Source organism: Poromitra crassiceps (genome assembly GCF_964638095.1).
Source record: "Poromitra crassiceps genome assembly, chromosome: 10".
Classification (NCBI taxonomy): domain Eukaryota; kingdom Metazoa; phylum Chordata; class Actinopteri; order Beryciformes; family Melamphaidae; genus Poromitra; species Poromitra crassiceps.
In genome coordinates, this window is record NC_139631.1 from 40,982,889 (window position 1) to 41,003,215 (window position 20,327).

Genomic DNA, 20,327 nt, shown 5'->3' on the forward strand with positions numbered 1-20,327 from the left:
TAAATATTCAACATCTCGTATGTACTTAGTTTCTTGGTGATATGTTTTGAAATATTTGTAACTCACACGTATAAAATGTGGTTGTACATGTTGTAGAATTGTCTGCAATAGCCTTCTCTAAACCTGATGTAGCATGGTACTCACCTGACTCTGTTATCCTCTGTAGTTAGTCACCTGTGATATACTTGAGCAAAAACAAAAGGAAAAAAAAGTTGAAAACTCTGCAAAAACAAAAAAACAAAAAAGGAAACGTTCAATCTAATGAGTAGAGTATTTTAGTGTTTTCTTTGTTTCTTTGAATAATCCTCGAGGTTTACAGTTTAGGACCCTTGTGCTTTTGGTAGTTAAGTGAAACATTCGCTACACACAAGCACAGTTTACATGGTTTCTTTCAAGACGTACCTTTCAGACTTACCTCTCTCTGACCCTCCAAGGCACTGGTCCTCAGACTGTAGCGGGCCGAGACACAGGACACCCGCTTACCTCAGATTATGTTGACGCACATCACGCTATATGACCATGCTTTTCATTCTTATACATTCACATTATTTGAATTTGGAGGAACACCACTCTGTATCATGCTTCAGATGCACAGAGCTCAAACACGTAGCTAGAGGAACACCACTCTGTATCATGCCTCAGATGCGCAGAGCTCAAACACGTAGCTAGAGGAACACCGCTCTGTATCACGCCTCAGATGCACAGAGCTCAAACACGTAGAGGAACACCGCTCTGTATCATGCCTCAGATGCGCAGAGCTCAAACACGTAGCTAGAGGAACACCGCTCTGTATCATGCCTCAGATGCGCAGAGCTCAAACACGTAGCTAGAGGAACACCGCTCTGTATCACGCCTCAGATGCACAGAGCTCAAACACATAGAGGAACACCGCTCTGTATCATGCCTCAGATGCGCAGAGTTCAAACACATAGAGGAACACCGCTCTGTATCACGCATCAGATGCACAGAGCTCAAACACGTAGAGGAACACCGCTCTGTATCATGCTTCAGATGCACAGAGCTCAAACACGTAGCGAGAGGAACACCGCTCTGTATCATGCCTCAGATGCACAGAGCTCAAACACGTAGAGGAACACCGCTCTGTATCACGCCTCAGATGCACAGAGCTCAAACACGTAGAGAAACACCGCTCTGTATCATGCCTCAGATGCACAGAGCTCAAACACGTAGAGGAACACCGCTCTGTATCATGCCTCAGATGCACAGAGCTCAAACACGTAGAGGAACACCGCTCTGTATCATGCCTCAGATGCACAGAGTTCAAACACGTAGAGGAACACCGCTCTGTATCACGCTTCAGATGCACAGAGCTCAAACACGTAGAGAAACACCGATCTGTATCATGCTTCAGATGCACAGAGCTCAAACACGTAGAGGAACACCGCTCTGTATCATGCTTCAGATGCACAGAGCTCAAACACGTAGAGGAACACCGCTCTGTATCACGCCTCAGATGCACAGAGCTCAAACACGTAGAGGAACACCACTCTGTATCATGCTTCAGATGCACAGAGCTCAAACACGTAGAGGAACACCGCTCTGTATCATGCTTCAGATGCACAGAGCTCAAACACGTAGAGGAACACCGCTCTGTATCACGCCTCAGATGCACAGAGCTCAAACACGTAGCTAGAGGTGAGCCATTTCTTTCACCTTACACATGCTGCTTTCGGAAGAGACGGGGCTTAAAATAGTTCCCCTGTATTTGTGTATTAACCTGAGTGCTCTGAGAATGGACTGTTAGCGGATCTCTTTCTGCCCATGAAGGTACTCATGAACTGTAGCTAGAATAACGGTGTACTTTTCCTATACTGATGACGCGCTTTGAACTCATTGAGCTGACGCTTTCCTAGTGGGGCAGTTACAGGCGATCAGGTTGACGTGAACAACAACAACCCCACACTACACCACACTACACCACAACAACTACCACCGAGTTGATCTATTATGGGGCGAAATGTCACAGTATTTGGGAGCATGATACATGCAGTATGACCTCTTATCATCATGAGAACATTCAATTTGTAATAACACTATATCCAAGGACACAAACAGGTATCCCCTCACATTCTATTTGACCACTTGTGTATTGTGTCTAATCTATAGAAGTTTCTTTGTCATGCTTGCAAGTTGTTCTTTCTGTGTTTTGCCTCGGTTTTATACTCGGAACAGTGAACTAGATATTCAATACCTTGTGTATGAACTACTTACAGCACTTAGATTTTGATCATTGTGAGGAGTGGAGAAAAGTTCAAATATGGAGATGATCCTAACTTATAGTGTCCACAGGTCTTTGCCTTTACTGTATCGTTGAAGTTGGTAGTAAACACTTGCACATGTCTAAATAGTTCAGAGGACTTGGATTGTATTATGTAGAGATATATATTACACAATTACTGAAAATAATATCTTACATTCTTGGAACAGAAAATGTGCTGATTATATTGAACTAGAGTGTACAGATTTAATAAACCAAACCCATCCAAGCCAGTTGTGGTCTGGCAAGCTTGCCCACGTTTTAGACCTTCTCTCAGGGTAGTCTTGCTTTTTGAAGCTTTACTCAAACACAGTTGCTGTCATCATTGCTGGTGAATTATGATAATAAACACATAGTACCTGGTGTAGAGAATGACTCCGCTATATATTACATGGGACGATGGAAGTTGTGAGTCTATGGCCAATTTACGACTTTGGGGAAAACAACGGTCGGCTGTGGAGAGTTGTTGCCGTTTTGTAAATCATTATTTAGGCAGATGTATCAAAGTGCAGTGTAGGTTGTTGGAGCTACCAGGATGAAGCTAACGGCTTTCATTTCAGAGATCTTGGCAGACGTTCTTCTCTCAAATATGGACATTTTTCATGGAGCCACAGAAGATTGTTCTCTCGTGTTGAGCCTGTCTCTCCCCACTACATTTCCAACGTATGGTGTTGGATTTAGCCTGATTAGCGGCGGCTGGGGTGAATTCGTCCTGTAAGACATAATAATCACCTCACTCACCTGCGGGTGATTGAGGCCACGCCCTGATTAACCCAAGGCTATAGAGACAGTCGGCATGTCTGGGAACGCCCACAAAATGTTAAACGGCTGGCGCGCGAGTGGGGTAAAACCGCCCATATATCTCATGGGCTGACTCACCAAAAGACGGTGCTGCGGCTCTAAACTACAGGTTTGGGGGTTCTAGAGCAGAACACAGAAGACGTCTGCTCAGATGTGCGTTTACTGCGGTGGTTAAATCCCCGATCGTGTCTGCCTGGGCTGGGCTATCAGCTAAATTCTAACTTTGCTGAATGGATAGAACGGGGGGGTTTTTACCCCACCCTGACCCCGCCCCCAGCCAGGCTGAGCCAGCTAAACCAGCGTCTATGACGAGACGTGGCCTCAGCTTGTGGTATCTGCGGTGGCCGTGGTCCCTTGCTAGCAACTCTTCCTCGTTGAAACCTGATCTAATCGGGGAAAGATGAGCGTGCTTCCAGCTAGGCGCTACGCTCCGAGACCAAGAGTGTAGGTTGTGTTGATTGACAGCAATTGACGCCACAAGCTGAAAATCATGCGTGAATCTGAGCAGTCAGAGGAAGCATGTGGATATACTTACGGGTGTTTTCTCAGAGGAGAAACAAACAAAAGAAAGGAAACAACGATGGAGGTTTGCTTGTTTCTGGGTGCAGTGTGTTTGGAAAGTATGGGGGGTAATTCCATATAAAAAAAGGTATGGCAAGCCCTCTCCTCAGTCCGGACGGCTCTCGTAACCCAGCGGCCCCATGCCGCCTCGCAGAACAGGTGTTGTCTGCATTCTCCTGGCGAATACGGCCATCGGGGAGGTGGAGCAGAGCGATCGTCAGGCGGGGTTGTATCTCGGTGCTTCCACATTCCCAGAGAAGATGGAAGACCGATTGTGAAATGCGTTCCCTAACTTCTTCCCTGAGGCCTTGCTTGTCTTAGCTCCAGGGTAACCGGGAGATTGTGCCTCTGCCCCTTGGGGCCAATGGCTTCCATGGTGCACATTGTGCTCCTGGCTCTTCTAAACATGCACAGAGTGCTCCATGCCCTTTGGTGCAGAACGGTTGCTGCTTTATTGCCTGCACTCTCCCCTAAGGTCTGGTGGTCTGAGGCCCACACCAGTCAGTCTATTGAACTGCGCCCTTCCTCCCTCCTCAGGACGGTGGCAGGGCTCAGTGGGCGAGCACTTTTGTGCCCCGTCAGGGCCTGGACAGTACTGCACTCCCCATCGGACACGTGCCCACAGGGCAACGGACTCTGTCTGTCACAGTCAGACCTAGGTGCCTTGGGCAACCGGTCTCCAAGGCTGGGCTCTCATAACAGTCCAGGTAGCTCAGTCAGTAGAGAACCAGACTAACAATCTAACAAGGCTGGACTCTGTCATCGGGTTCTCATTGAAACTATTTCCCTAACTTCCCTAACTCCGCCCTCAGACCTTACTTGTCCCAGTTTAATTTGGAGGAGTGTGCCTCCTAACCCTAAGCCTAACCCTAACCCTAACCCTAACCCCTAACCCTAACCCTAACCCTAACCCTAACGCTAACCCTAACCCTAACTGCAGCCTTTCCACCCTCCTCAGGACGGTGAAGCAGGCTATGCTCAGTGCAGTGGGACATGGCCTGATTGGTCTGGAGCCATTAGGGGCGTGACCATTGTGCAATGGCAGGAACCAGAATCCACGAGTGCACCAGAAGAATCGTCCGTGTGGCTAACGTTAGTTTAGCTAGAGCCCGATAACACGAGGCGACTAAAAAGTGACATACTACATAAACGTTTTAAAGCAAAACGTTGATGCAGTAATGGCATCGTCGCCGTTCGTGGCGACTAGTTAGCCTACACAACTCGAATCGGCGTTTCAACAGGGGAACGATACACGGCTCTTAGGAGGGCGCACTTTGGTCCCCAGAGTGATGTCTCTCTTCAAAGCTAGCCTTGTAACCTGCAGGCTAGCTGGCTCTCCACCCGGTGCCATGGCACTAGTCCGATACCTCACGAGTCCGACACCTCACGAGTCCGAAAAAAGAGGCATTGGACAGGGGATCATGTCTATGTTCCCCGGGTTTTATATTCCCCGTTTTTCACTAACCCTAAACCTAACCTCCCCCAGACCCTAACCCAAAACCTAACCTCTCCCACCCCCACGCCTAAACCTAACCTCCCCCAGACCCTAACCCAAAACCTAACCTCTCCCACTCCCACGAACCCAAAACCTAACCTCTCCCACCCCCACGCCTAAACCTAACCTCCCCCAGACCCTAACCCAAAACCATGAGGTGTCGGTCTCGTGAGGTGTCGGACTAGGGGGCAGTCCCCCTCCACCCGCTAAGCCTCGGTGATATCCTGCACCTATGTAGTGGGGAGAGATAAGCTTGATATGAGAGAGAACGGTGGGTTACATGGTAACCCAGCTTCAGTGAGTGGAGGACTATCTCTCCAGCTAAAGCTGTGTTCACACCGAGATATTTATTTTTCGCTCTGTCGCTCGATTCAACCCTTTGGAATCGCTCTGTCGCTGTGTTGAAATCAACAGGCACACAAATTGACGGACATCTGGGGGCTATAACGTTACGCAATGTCATGATGTTTGTCCACTACGAGCCACCGTAGTTGTTTACAAGCTAAGCCTATCAGCGTGCTCCTAACACAAGCTCTATAACGGTAGTACAGACTTCACTTCATGTCAGCTGTCAGCCTGTCAATCAGCCTGTCAATGCGGTTTGTTGCCACACAATAAACCAGCGGTTTGTTCCAAGCCAGTGTGATCCTTGACTCACTCTCACACGGCAGCCAATCAGCGTTGAATAGTGAGCGACTGATGCCAGCGTAATTTCACTCAAGTTGGGATATTTCATCTCGATGCGCGTATTTTTGCCCTATCGCTCTGTCTCTGTCGCTCGGACGCCCAGCGATTTTTCTCCCGGGCGAATATACGCCTCAATTGCTCATTTGCATTGACTTTGTATGTAAACTCGATGCCAGCGAAAAACTTTAATAGGTCGGTGTGAACGCAGCTTAAGAGCCACTCCGAAACTGTTCAAATCAAGGTTAATCTATGAGGCCACGCCACAGGTGAGGTGATTATGTGTCTTACAGGACTCATTCACACTAGCTGCAGCTAATCAGGGCATATCCCATACCATACATTGAAAATGTAGTGGGGAGAGAGAGTCTCTCCACTCAAGGAACCTGGGTTACCGTGTAACCAACCATTCTCTGGTTTTCATACCACCATTTTTGTGCATAATATACTGTATGATTAGAAGTGACATTCCTTATACGGAGATCTCATTGTCTTATGGCTGAAGAAGAAATGTATTTATCCAGACCATTACCTCTTCATGTAAACCTCATCTTGTTGTTTTGCATGCGATTCCATTCTGGTCACATGACAAGGGATAGACTGTGTTTTGTGTTGTTGTTCTGGCACATGGACATTAAATCAGCACTTACATATTTTTCAATTAGTGAAGTCCATTCATGGTGCTGCTTATAAATGTGGCTTTCACAGTGTCATGGTGAAACAAGTAAAGTAACATTTTAGCAGCTAACAAATTAGAAATCAAAACAGCCCCATTCAACATAATTTCAAAATGAAATTTTTAAATCAAGATTTGTTGTGCCATATCATGCCTCATGCATTGTTCTCACAGGAGTAATGCCTTGTGGTAAATAGTGATTTGATAGGGCTATAGGGCTAATAGGGCTTTTCCTAACCCTGTGTAGAAAAAGCCAAGCTTTTTGTATCAAGAGGTCTACACATTAGATGTTTCTTTTCAATTGACACGAGTCACTAAATGATGACATCATTAATCAGCAAAGATTTGAATGATTGCATGCAGAGTTGTCAATAGATACAATATTTACAACTCTGACAATGAAGGTTTGTCACTAAGGAAAAATGTACTATGGTCCAATGTGAGCCAACAAGAGAAACGAGTGTCCTAAAGGCTTAAACAACTGTCTAGTACCACATATTTCAAGGTAGACTATTAAATGTTAAAGAATGGACAAAAGTTTGCCAAGCGTCTTGGAATCAAATTGACATATTATGTATCAAGCCATCATTCAATACATAATTGTTTAAGATCTGCTGTGTTGTGTTTTTATTTCCCTAGAGAAAATGGGCAGGTCTGAAACCTGTGGCAGTGGTGGCCCCTCCCTCATTACCACCACTGGGGTGCCCTTGAGCAAGGCCCTTAACCACAACTGCTCCAGTGGAGCTGATCAGTGGCCAGCAGATCAGACTTTGGCTGTACTGGGCAGCTTCCAGGTGTGAATGTGTGAACAGGGCACTCCTGAAAAAGAGAGCATTGCTTTCAGTGAGTCTCCCCCTGTATAAATAAAGGTTAAAACACACACACACACACACACACACACACACACACACACACACACACACACACACACACACACACACACACACACACACACACACACACACACACACACACACACACACACTACACACACACACACACACACACACACACACACACACACACACACACACACACACACACACACACACACACACACTGTGTCTGTGTCTGTGTGTATATGCATGCACATTGTACACATACACATGTAGGCTACTGTAGACATGAACAACACACACATGCATGTATATATATATATATATATATATATATATATACATATATATATAGATATATATATATACATATATATATAGGCATTTTACACATTTACACGTCTGCTTGATTGAACGTCACTCATTTGCACACTGTCTGTTTAATTTGTCTCTTTCGTTGATGCAAACTGGTTATTATTCTCTAATAGAAATTCAGCGCTATTTCATTATTCATTATTCAGTAGTCGTTTACAAGCCGCCTGCCCAGTGTTTACATGATGGTGCCGCGTGGTGTTTTTGAGCCCCTCCCCCGCCTCGAGAAGCGCTCTAGCGTGATGACGTCAGGCCTGTACGTACTGACTGTGCTGGGCTGGGAGATTTCGCGGCGATGGCGACGACGACGACTCGGTGCTGGAACGGGACGCAGTGAGAATGGCCTCGGCTCGGATATGACTAATGTTTATTTGATCGAGGTGTATTCATTGCTAAGTAGCTGCACGACTCTTCGGATGAATCCGTGGCTTTTAAATTCGCATCACTCCTTTTGTTGGTGAGTCCGCCGGCTGTCTTCGTTCTTCGCTGTGTTTTGACAGAGGCCTCCGTTTTGGGGTCCGCCCTCCATCTCATAACAACAACAAAAACAGTTCTAGAAAGCTACGCTAGCTTAACTAGCTAGCTAGCCACTGGCTGGTCAACGTTAGCTAGCGTTAGCAATAATGACCAACGCCGAGTACTTTTAGATTGTGAAATAAACGCAAGATTGCGTGCTAGCTAATGTCAATATTGGTTGCGCGTGGAATCCAAACATATACTATGGAGCCAATGTTAGCTAACATTAGCATTCATGTTGCTGTAGTGTGGTTGTTCATTAACGTAGCAACATTAGCTAGAAAGAATGAAGAGCAGTTTTCTATCGATTGGCGTGAGCTATCTGACCAGCCGGTAGCTAACGTTAGTCTATGCCCAAATCCTTCATCTTCGCCCCAAACATTGTTACAGAGCAATTGGCTTGCTAGTTAACGCTAGCGTTACCACGTTGAACGTTAGATATGATTTGTGGGTACTATAGCTAGTTAGCAGGCTTATGTTTAACTACAGAGAGCAGTAGTCTGTGGTGCTGCAGCTGTTAATGTTCAATACCGTTATTATATGATTGACAGTTTATGTATTCAAGCCGTGCTGCTACTATGTTGTGCTTTTCTCCGCCTCCATCAGTCATATTGTTTCTTCCTGGTGCTTGGTCAGTTGATTGGGGCATTTGCTCGATAACGTTGCAGGCTCTGATGCATGGCGGCCTGTCACGGGATAGGAGTAACGTTAAGGCTCCAAGGGGCTTATCCTGCCCACTGAACACAGCCAGACTCAGCCATGAGCCCCCTGCTGTAAACATAGCTGTGTGTGTGTGTGTGTGTGTGTGTGTGTGTGTGTGTGTGTGTGTGTGTGTGTGTGTGTGTGTGGTAGATATGCTTTATCAGTTAGCAGCAGCAGCAGTAAGTTGGGTGAAATAATGACCTCCCTTGGCAGCTTCACACTAGTCTCAACACCCGCACGCTGCTGAGGGCCGTGGCTGCTGCTGGTGCAGTGGAATGTTTCATTCCCCCCCGGCATCTTAAATACTCCTGAGAAGGTGTGCAGGGTCCTGCGCCTCTCATCCACTGACCTTCTGAGATCACATTTCAGTTTCTGCAAGAGTTGCTGACCTTTACAACTATTTGTGGGCCTGTATGCTGAGAAATCCCAGAATGGGTTGCCTGTTTTTCAACATCGATGTTAGAAGCGTTAAATGGTTGGCTCTGGCGAGTAGGCTAAGTGCATTCGACCAGCTACTTTGGCAAGTCGCCAAGCATTGTTTGAGTTTTTTTTCTATTCTAAGAATAATTTACCTTTTTTATTCTGTTAACAGTAACACCAGGGTTCCCACCACGGGTCCTTGAAAGCCTTGAACGTTTGTGAATTTGAGAAATAAAAATCAAGGCATTAAACGTTTTTTGAAAACAGACATGGGTCATAGAACGTGCTTGAATTGAGGGTTTTTCCTGCATAGAGAATTACAGGGCAGCCTCCTCCAGCTCTCCACAAGTGAAAACAACTTATTTTCTAACAAGCGTTGCAGTCGGTGGATTTGTGTCATCTGAACACAGCAGCACAGTTGAGGAAGTGTTCACACATTTTAATTGTATTTGTGAGTTTCTGTAAAGCCTGCTAGACTAGTTCTCATTATAAAATTCTCAGTGTTGTAGCAGTAATTATCGTCCATCCCTGTCTCAAACTAGGCCATGTTGGCTCCTTGAATTGGGCCTTAAAAGTCGTTGAAAAGTCCTTAAATCTGATGTTGAAGAAGGTGTGGGAACCCTGCCACTTGCAAGCTGCTATAACCACCAGTACAACTATAATACAGCTGTATATTTGCCAGTGGATCAAAAGGACTATTGTAGGTTTAATGCTGGAGTGAAAAGTCAGCTGTTTGCAAAATATAGAAGCATTTGTATAAATGAATCAATTAATGACTTTATTTGATCAATCAAAAAATACAGTAGTACACCCGAATTGTGTAAGGAAAGCATTTGTTCATTATTCAGTTTCCATACTTGCCTTCGTTTTCCACAGATTCCCATGTCCTAGTTGTGAGAATTTCAAAACCGGATCACCCAGGACATTATCTGTGGTAAGTCTAAATGGTGGTAGAAGACCAAAGCTATATCAAGTCACTGTTTTTGTGTGGCGAGTCGACATCAGGTTTCTGCCTTTTCTCCAACAGTGGTCACAAATAATTGTGTCTCTCTAACGTGCCCCATATGATGCCAACTGCCTGAATATGTGCCTTTTTCGACTCCTGAATCCTGCGACTGCAGCTCATGCCTTCCATTGAGCTGACATTGAATTGACTATTTAACGTTTTGAACATAACCGCCCAACCAGGATCTCACAAGCTCGTGGTCCATTATAGGCTCCAGTCAGTGTCAGTAGATTTGCACGTTTGATACGTCATTCACAACAACATACAGTATATCAGACAGTAGGCCACCTTCTTGACCAACCCAAGTCTTTAAGATTCAGCCAGTCTCTGTATCGTTAGTTTTCTCATGGGGTCGTCCTACATCTGCCCGTGCCGTGACCACTACATCCTAAATACTTCTATTTCAAAAGCACTCATTGATATTGATGCTCTCCCTGGATGAGTGGGGCGGGGACAAAATGGTGTTGTTGTTGTTGTTTGACAATCTCCTAACCAGTGACCTGAAGTCAACACTGCTGATATTTTAGCTCTTGCCAAATAGCCAATATGATTATGTTGCTTTTATATTGATGAATTGACTTATGTTTCTGCAAGCATCATTTTAAGAATGCTCTTAATTGACACTGTCTCCGTCATCATGGTTCATCTCAGGCTGGAAGATCTTAACTTAACAAACACTCTGCTTTACAATAATATTAGCTTACTGCATGTAAGTAGCTGATTGCTTCTTTATGTAACTAGGTGCTAGCACAATGTAGCCTAGCGTTTGCGTTTTCTGTTAGTTTGACATGTCCATAATTCTGTTTTTCTCCTGCAGACTGAGGTTTGGGTCCAGAGACGGAGGCCTGCATTCCTTGTTGGTGACCCATACTCCTTCACAGGGGCCATGGTAAGCTGCCTCCTCCTCATGCATGCTTTGTACAGTAACTGCTGTCTCCTGTAGCCTGTGTGCAGTCTGCACACTGTCTCTCCTGTGTCCTGTGTGCAGTCTGCAGACTGTCTCTCCTGTGGCCTGTGTGCAGTCTGCACACTGTCTCTCCTGTGGCCTGTGTGCAGTCTGCAGACTGTCTCTCCTGTGGCCTGTGTGCAGTCTGCAGACTGTCTCTCCTGTGGCCTGTGTGCAGTCTGCAGACTGTCTCTCCTGTGGCCTGTGTGCAGTCTGCAGATTGTCTCTCCTGTGGCCTGTGTGCAGTCTGCAGACTGTCTCTCCTGTGTGCAGTCTGCAGACTGTCTCTCCTGTAGCATGTGTGCAGTCTGCAGACTGTCTCTCCTGTAGCCTGTGTGCAGTCTGCAGACTGTCTCTCCTGTAGCCTGTGTGCAGTCTGCAGACTGTCTCTCCTGTGTGCAGTCTGCAGACTGTCTCTCCTGTGGCCTGTGTGCGGTCTGCAGACTGTCTCCTGTAGCCTGTGTGCAGTCTGCAGACTGTCTGTCCTGTAGCCTGTGTGCAGTCTGCAGACTGTCTCTCCTGTAGCCTGTGTGCAGTCTGCACACTGTCTCTCCTGTAGCCTGTGTGCAGTCTGCAGACTGTCTCTCCTGTGGCCTGTGTGCAGTCTGCAGACTGTCTCTCCTGTGGCCTGTGTGCAGTCTGCAGACTGTCTCTCCTGTGGCCTGTGTGCAGACTGCAGACTGTCTCTCCTGTAGCCTGTGTGCAGTCTGCAGACTGTCTCTCCTGTGGCCTGTGTGCAGTCTGCAGACTGTCTCTCCTGTGGCCTGTGTGCAGTCTGCAGACTGTCTCTCCTGTAGCCTGTGTGCAGTCTGCAGACTGTCTCTCCTGTGTGCAGTCTGCAGACTGTCTCTCCTGTAGCCTGTGTGCAGTCTGCAGACTGTCTCTCCTGTAGCCTGTGTGCAGTCTGCAGACTGTCTCTCCTGTGGCCTGTGTGCAGTCTGCAGACTGTCTCAGCTGTAGCCTGTGTGCAGTCTGCAGACTGTCTCAGCTGTAGCCTGTGTGCAGTCTGCAGACTGTCTCTCCTGTGTGCAGTCTGCAGACTGTCTCTCCTGTGTGCTGTGTGCAGTCTGCAGACTGTCTTTCCTGTGTGCAGTCTGCAGACTGTCTCTCCTGTGTGCAGTCTGCAGACTGTCTCTCCTGTGTGCTGTGTGCAGTCTGCAGAATCAGAAGCTCTCCATTGATTTCCACTGTGAATCAGCTGTTTATCAGGAGACAGACAGTGAGGATGGGACAGGCTGCAGCCTCAGCAGGGCAGCTTTACATTTGACCTACTGCCCACATGTAGTGTGACATGGTGACATAAGCAGCAGAGTGGATGTGTTGCCTGTCTAAAGCCGTTTTCCCACATGCGCTTTGTACCGCTAAATGACCGGAACGTGGTCTAATTCCTGCATGTGTGAAAGTTGTCGTGCCGGTATAAGCGCGACCCCGTCATCGCGGACATTTCACCAGTTTCGAGCCAGTCAGAAGAGCGGTATGCGCGATAACAGGCGCAAGTGTAGAACGGGTCCAGTCATTTGCCGGCATTGGCGAGGTGTACACACGTTGCTTAATGTTCCAGCGGGCATAATCTAATCATTCGCGCACATTAAAGCAAACTGGCGAAATGATCTTGTGATCTCTCCTCTCTGCTGCCTGCTCGCTCTCTGGCCACAGTCGTTCAGTCCTCCTCCTTCAGTCACAGGCACAGCCCGACAGGGACACAGATGAAGCAAATGCACGAAGCGAATCAGAAGTATTTTGCTTACGTTGCCGACAGCGAAGGCAAGCCCGGACACATCAAACGAAGCCAGTCTGTAAAAAGTGCTTCAACGCGACGCAGGTGAACGGATAAACAAGCAAACTTATTTCACCATCAAGAGTTTTGCCGACACGCCACTCCCCACACGCTCTGCAGTGCCGCCCCGCCCCCCAACATACAGGCAATTTAGCCAGTCCATATGCGAGAGCTGAAGTGTGAAGGGAAATGTCCGATATTGACTTAAAAGTAATTTTCCGGTACGCATGTGGGAAAACGGCTAAAGTGTGCCTGTGTGAGGTGTTGGTGTATGTGTGAGGTGTGAGGTGCGTGTGTGTGTGTGTGTGTGTGTGCGTGTGCGTGCACACGCGTGTGTGTGCATGTGTGAGGTGTGTGTGTGTGCATGTGTAAGGTGTTTGTGTGTGTGTGTGTGTGTGAGAGGTGTTGTGTTTGTTGGCATGCTGATCTGCGGCTGCCCCCTGGCTGGCCCCAGTGCGCTGCTCCTCCAGCCATGCTGATGCATATGAGCTTGGCTCACAGGCCACGCTGAGCCAGCATCCCACAGGAGGTGCTGCTGCTGCTGCTGTCCATGATCTGCCATCTCTGGAGACCTCCATCTCTGTGTGCCAGCCATGCTGCCATGCTCTGCCTGGACTACACTCAGTCCTCTCCACCACCCACAGCCATGCTGCCATGCTCTGCCTGGACTACACTCAGTCCTCTCCACCACCCACAGTCATGCTGCCATGCTCTGCCTGGACTACACTCAGTCCTCTCCACCACCCACAGTCATGCTGCCATGCTCTGCCTGGACTACACTCAGTCCTCTGCACCCACAGCCATGCTGCCATGCTCTGCCTGGACTACACTCAGTCCTCTGCACCCACAGCCATGCTGCCATGCTCTGCCTGGACTACACTCAGTCCTCTCCACCACCCACAGTCATGCTGCCATGCTCTGCCTGGACTACACTCAGTCCTCTCCACCACCCACAGTCATGCTGCCATGCTCTGCCTGGACTACACTCAGTCCTCTCCACCACCCACAGTCATGCTGCCATGCTCTGCCTGGACTACACTCAGTCCTCTGCACCCACAGCCATGCTGCCATGCTCTGCCTGGACTACACTCAGTCCTCTCCACCACCCACAGCCATGCTGCCATGCTCTGCCTGGACTACACTCAGTCCTCTCCACCACCCACAGTCATGCTGCCATGCTCTGCCTGGACTACACTCAGTCCTCTCCACCACCCACAGTCATGCTGCCATGCTCTGCCTGGACTACACTCAGTCCTCTCCACCACCCACAGCCATGCTGCCATGCTCTGCCTGGACTACACTCAGTCCTCTCCACCACCCACAGCCATGCTGCCATGCTCTGCCTGGACTACACTCAGTCCTCTCCACCACCCACAGCCATGCTGCCATGCTCTGCCTGCACTACCCTCAGTCCTCTCCACCACCCACAGCCATGCTGCCATGCTCTGCCTGGACTACACTCAGTCCTCTCCACCACCCACAGCCATGCTGCCATGCTCTGCCTGGACTACACTCAGTCCTCTCCACCACCCACAGCCATGCTGCCATGCTCTGCCTGGACTACACTCAGTCCTCTCCACCACCCACAGTCATGCTGCCATGCTCTGCCTGGACTACACTCAGTCCTCTCCACCACCCACAGTCATGCTGCCATGCTCTGCCTGGACTACACTCAGTCCTCTCCACCACCCACAGCCATGCTGCCATGCTCTGCCTGGACTACACTCAGTCCTCTCCACCACCCACAGCCATGCTGCCATGCTCTGCCTGGACTACACTCAGTCCTCTCCACCACCCACAGCCATGCTGCCATGCTCTGCCTGGACTACACTCAGTCCTCTCCACCACCCACAGCCATGCTGCCATGCTCTGCCTGCACTACCCTCAGTCCTCTCCACCACCCACAGTCATGCTGCCATGCTCTGCCTGGACTACACTCAGTCCTCTCCACCACCCACAGCCATGCTGCCATGCTCTGCCTGCACTACCCTCAGTCCTCTCCACCACCCACAGTCATGCTGCCATGCTCTGCCTGGACTACACTCAGTCCTCTGCACCCACAGCCATGCTGCCATGCTCTGCCTGGACTACACTCAGTCCTCTCCACCACCCACAGCCATGCTGCCATGCTCTGCCTGCACTACCCTCAGTCCTCTCCACCACCCACAGCCATGCTGCCATGCTCTGCCTGCACTACCCTCAGTCCTCTCCACCACCCACAGCCATGCTGCCATGCTCTGCCTGGACTACACTCAGTCCTCTCCACCACCCACAGCCATGCTGCCATGCTCTGCCTGCACTACCCTCAGTCCTCTCCACCACCCACAGTCATGCTGCCATGCTCTGCCTGGACTACACTCAGTCCTCTCCACCACCCACAGCCATGCTGCCATGCTCTGCCTGGACTACACTCAGTCCTCTCCACCACCCACAGCCATGCTGCCATGCTCTGCCTGCACTACCCTCAGTCCTCTCCACCACCCACAGTCATGCTGCCATGCTCTGCCTGGACTACACTCAGTCCTCTCCACCACCCACAGCCATGCTGCCATGCTCTGCCTGCACTACCCTCAGTCCTCTCCACCACCCACAGTCATGCTGCCATGCTCTGCCTGGACTACACTCAGTCCTCTGCACCCACAGCCATGCTGCCATGCTCTGCCTGGACTACACTCAGTCCTCTCCACCACCCACAGCCATGCTGCCATGCTCTGTCTGGACTACACTCAGTCCTCTCCACCACCCACAGCCATGCTGCCATGCTCTGCCTGGACTACACTCAGTCCTCTGCACCCACAGGACAGAGATTCCTACTGATTTCCCTCCCTGATGGAACATCTGTGACTGTGCCTGAATATCAGTGCTGCACATTCCCAGCTGAAAGATGTCCTCTGTGAAGTGATGAGACACATTCCCAGCTGAAAGATGTCCTCTGTGAAGTGATGAGACACATTCCCAGCTGAAAGATGTCCTCTGTGAAGTGATGAGACACATTCCCAGCTGAAAGATGTCCTCTGTGAAGTGATGAGACACATTCCCAGCTGAAAGATGTCCTCTGTGAAGTGATGAAACACATTCCCAGCTGAAAGATGTCCTCTGTGAAGTGATGAGACACATTCCCAGCTGAAAGATGTCCTCTGTGAAGTGATGAAACACATTCCCAGCTGAAAGATGTCCTCTGTGAAGTGATGAAACACATTCCCAGCTGAAAGATGTCCTCTGTGAAGTGATGAGACACATTCCCAGCTGAAAGATGTCCTCTGTGAAGTGATGAGACACATTCCCAGCTGAAAGATGTCCTCTGTGAAGTGATGAAACACATTCCCAGCTGAAAGATGTCCTCTGTGAAGTGATGAGACACATTCCCAGCTGAAAGATGTCCTCTGTGAAGTGATGAAACACATTCCCAGCTGAAAGATGTCCTCTGTGAAGTGATGAAACACATTCCCAGCTGAAAGATGTCCTCTGTGAAGTGATGAGACACATTCCCAGCTGAAAGATGTCCTCTGTGAAGTGATGAAACACATTCCCAGCTGAAAGATGTCCTCTGTGAAGTGATGAAACACATTCCCAGCTGAAAGATGTCCTCTGTGAAGTGATGAAACACATTCCCAGCTGAAAGATGTCCTCTGTGAAGTGATGAGACACATTCCCAGCTGAAAGATGTCCTCTGTGAAGTGATGAAACACATTCCCAGCTGAAAGATGTCCTCTGTGAAGTGATGAAACACATTCCCAGCTGAAAGATGTCCTCTGTGAAGTGATGAGACACATTCCCAGCTGAAAGATGTCCTCTGTGAAGTGATGAGACACATTCCCAGCTGAAAGATGTCCTCTGTGAAGTGATGAAACACATTCCCAGCTGAAAGATGTCCTCTGTGAAGTGATGAGACACATTCCCAGCTGAAAGATGTCCTCTGTGAAGTGATGAAACACATTCCCAGCTGAAAGATGTCCTCTGTGAAGTGATGAAACACATTCCCAGCTGAAAGATGTCCTCTGTGAAGTGATGAAACACATTCCCAGCTGAAAGATGTCCTCTGTGAAGTGATGAGACACATTCCCAGCTGAAAGATGTCCTCTGTGAAGTGATGAAACACATTCCCAGCTGAAAGATGTCCTCTGTGAAGTGATGAGACACATTCCCAGCTGAAAGATGTCCTCTGTGAAGTGATGAAACACATTCCCAGCTGAAAGATGTCCTCTGTGAAGTGATGAAACACATTCCCAGCTGAAAGATGTCCTCTGTGAAGTGATGAAACACATTCCCAGCTGAAAGATGTCCTCTGTGAAGTGATGAGACACATTCCCAGCTGAAAGATGTCCTCTGTGAAGTGATGAAACACATTCCCAGCTGAAAGATGTCCTCTGTGAAGTGATGAAACACATTCCCAGCTGAAAGATGTCCTCTGTGAAGTGATGAAACACATTCCCAGCTGAAAGATGTCCTCTGTGAAGTGATGAGACACATTCCCAGCTGAAAGATGTCCTCTGTGAAGTGATGAAACACATTCCCAGCTGAAAGATGTCCTCTGTGAAGTGATGAAACACATTCCCAGCTGAAAGATGTCCTCTGTGAAGTGATGAGACACATTCCCAGCTGAAAGATGTCCTCTGTGAAGTGATGAGACACATTCCCAGCTGAAAGATGTCCTCTGTGAAGTGATGAAACACATTCCCAGCTGAAAGATGTCCTCTGTGAAGTGATGAGATGCATGTGACAAATATGAATGTGACATGATCCATTCAGCCCACAAGATAGACCCATTCATTTAGAGCATAATTGCATCTGGCCAACCAAAGATTGAATTTTAGAACTCTTGATTTCATTTCACGCATTTGAGTGAAATAGATTAATTTGGATATTTTCCGGGGCTCGTGTGCGTTTTGAGTCCCACAGTTCTACAGTAAGTGTATCTAGTGAACCTGTATCTAGTGAACCTGGCTACCCAGACAGGTGCACCACCACCAGACAGGTGCACCACCACCAGGTGTGATGAATCTGTATCTAGTGAACCTGGCTACCCAGACAGGTGCACCACCACCAGGTGTGATGATAGTCCCTCAGCCTGGGTCAGTGTGAGTGAGTGAGTGTGGGTGAGAAGGAAAGGACCATCGCACAAAGCAGCGTCAATGCAGTAGCGGCAAGTTGCTTTCTGTTGAAATCGGCCTTGTGACATTTCCGTCATGTGACATTTCCGTCATGTGACATTTCTGTCCTGTCCTAATATTGTGAAAGCCAATCAGATGTTGTTAGTGTGGCTGGGTGGGGACATCTGGGCACGGCGAAGCAGCATCTAAACAGCTCAGCGGTCGGTCGCCTGTAGAAGGCTGCTTGTCCTGGGGATCCTCCCAGGTGTGAGAGGGCCATACAGGGGTAAACGCTGAGCTGATCCTCCCAGGTGTGAGAGGGCCATACAGGGGTAAACGCTGAGCTGATCCTCCCAGGTGTGAGAGGGCCATACAGGGGTAAACGCTGAGCTGATCCTCCCAGGTGTGAGAGGGCCATACAGGAGTAAACGCTGAGCTGATCCTCCCAGGTGTGAGAGGGCCATACAGGGGTAAACGCTGAGTTGATCCTCCCAGGTGTGAGAGGGCCATACAGGGGTAAACGCTGAGCTGAGCCAGCCTGCCCTGGATGAAGCTTACAAAAGAAAAGGCACATGAAAACTGGTGTGAAATATGAGTGAGAGAAGATTGTGGTGTTGAGCTGATACTAACTTATACCGCGTTCATGACAGAACGCGGGAACAAATGTGCTCCGACCTGTAAAAAATGAATTGAGCGGTCGTCGAGGTCGTAATTGCATTACATTTGGGTACCATTTTGAGCTCCGATTCGTTCAAAGTTGACGTCATCAAAGTGTGTGTTGACCTCATTTGAGGTGTAATTATGCAATATGTGATTATTATTGTTTAGATTTCACTCTGATTATAGCAATATGTTGAATTCAACAGCTATTTTACCAATGAAATGAGCTAGCTGTGTATGGTTTTGTCACTCCGGCCGTCTCCGAGTTAAAAACCGTGTGAACGCAACTATTCCCGGGGGTCGGGGAAAAATCCAAATTGAAAGTTGTGCTGCGAGTTGTCTTGAATGCGGTACAAGTCTTGACTGAGATGTTGATTGGTCCTTTGTCTACAGGAGGAGGAGGGGCATCAGAGCCTGGAGTGTATCCAGGCCAATCACATCTTCCCCAAGAAGTCCCCCGTCCTGGAAGAGGAGAACATGCAGGTGAGGACTAGGGATGATAATGATTAATCCATCATTAAGAATTTGATCCATCAAACTATATGTTAACCGATTCATCGACAATGTAGGCTATGTGCTATCTTATCATTTTTCTTTTCTTTTCTGAAATGATTTAACAGCACAAAAAAAAATGTAACGTTCACTGCTCATACAGAGTAAGAAGAAAGCCAGAAAGTCCAGGGTGGAGAATTACAGCCAAAAAGACAACAGTAATCATTGTAAACATTATAATACAATGTTGAAATACCTCACGTCCACAAGCACAATGACACCTAATGCAGGACGTTTAGTTGGTTGATCAACTTGTTGGGTCGGCCTAAAGACACGTGTCAAACCCTGCGTTTTGTATTTTTTATTTTGTATGTCAAAAGCAGTTTTTAATATAACGATTAGTTGATCGTTAACCTGACCAATTAATCGATTAAGGAAATTGATAATAATTTGCATCCCTAGTGAGGACACCGCTGTGCTGTTGAAGCCTTGCTGTCTTCACAGTGACGTGTAAACATTTTTTTTGTACCTTTATTTATACAGGGGGAGTTTCACTGAGAGCAATTGTCTCTTTTTCAGGAGTGCCCTGTTCACATTCACACACACAAACATGTGGGTGTGTCAGTGATGTGTAAATAAGTGGGTGTGTTAGTAATGTGTGTAAATAAGTGGGTGTGTCTCTCGGTGTAATCCGTTACATAACCTGCATGCGACCAGCCTGGTAAACCAGCCGGTCACGTGACCTCACGTTTCATTTCGTTCTGTGGGACCGTCTGGCCAGAAGCTTTCACCCATAGGGCTTTCGCACCGGCAGGGCTCCGTGCCGGTTCCGGTTCCAGAACCCTAATCTGAACTGGCCAGCGCGTTCAGACCGAAATCCAAAAAATAGTTGGTTTTCCTTGGGAACCGTGACATCATCAGTGGGCGTGTCTCATTCTAGGCTGTGAAAACGAACAGGAAGGAGAAGAAGGCAGTGACAACACAGAGAAAAATAATTTGCAGTGGTCTCCTGAGG

General features: G+C 48.2%; 1 protein-coding gene across 1 annotated transcript in view; it reads left to right on the forward strand.

The window, feature by feature from the left end:
• The first annotated feature begins 11,212 nt into the window (after positions 1-11,212).
• mtmr3 (myotubularin related protein 3) overlaps positions 11,213-20,327 on the forward strand; it is a 50,200-nt gene continuing 41,085 nt past the window's right edge. Inside the window, exons 1-2 of the mRNA XM_083645443.1 lie at positions 11,213-11,236; positions 19,214-19,303. Of these exons, the coding sequence (XP_083501569.1) occupies positions 11,234-11,236; positions 19,214-19,303 (93 nt within the window). The 5' untranslated portion in view covers positions 11,213-11,233. The remainder of the gene's footprint in view (positions 11,237-19,213; positions 19,304-20,327) is intronic.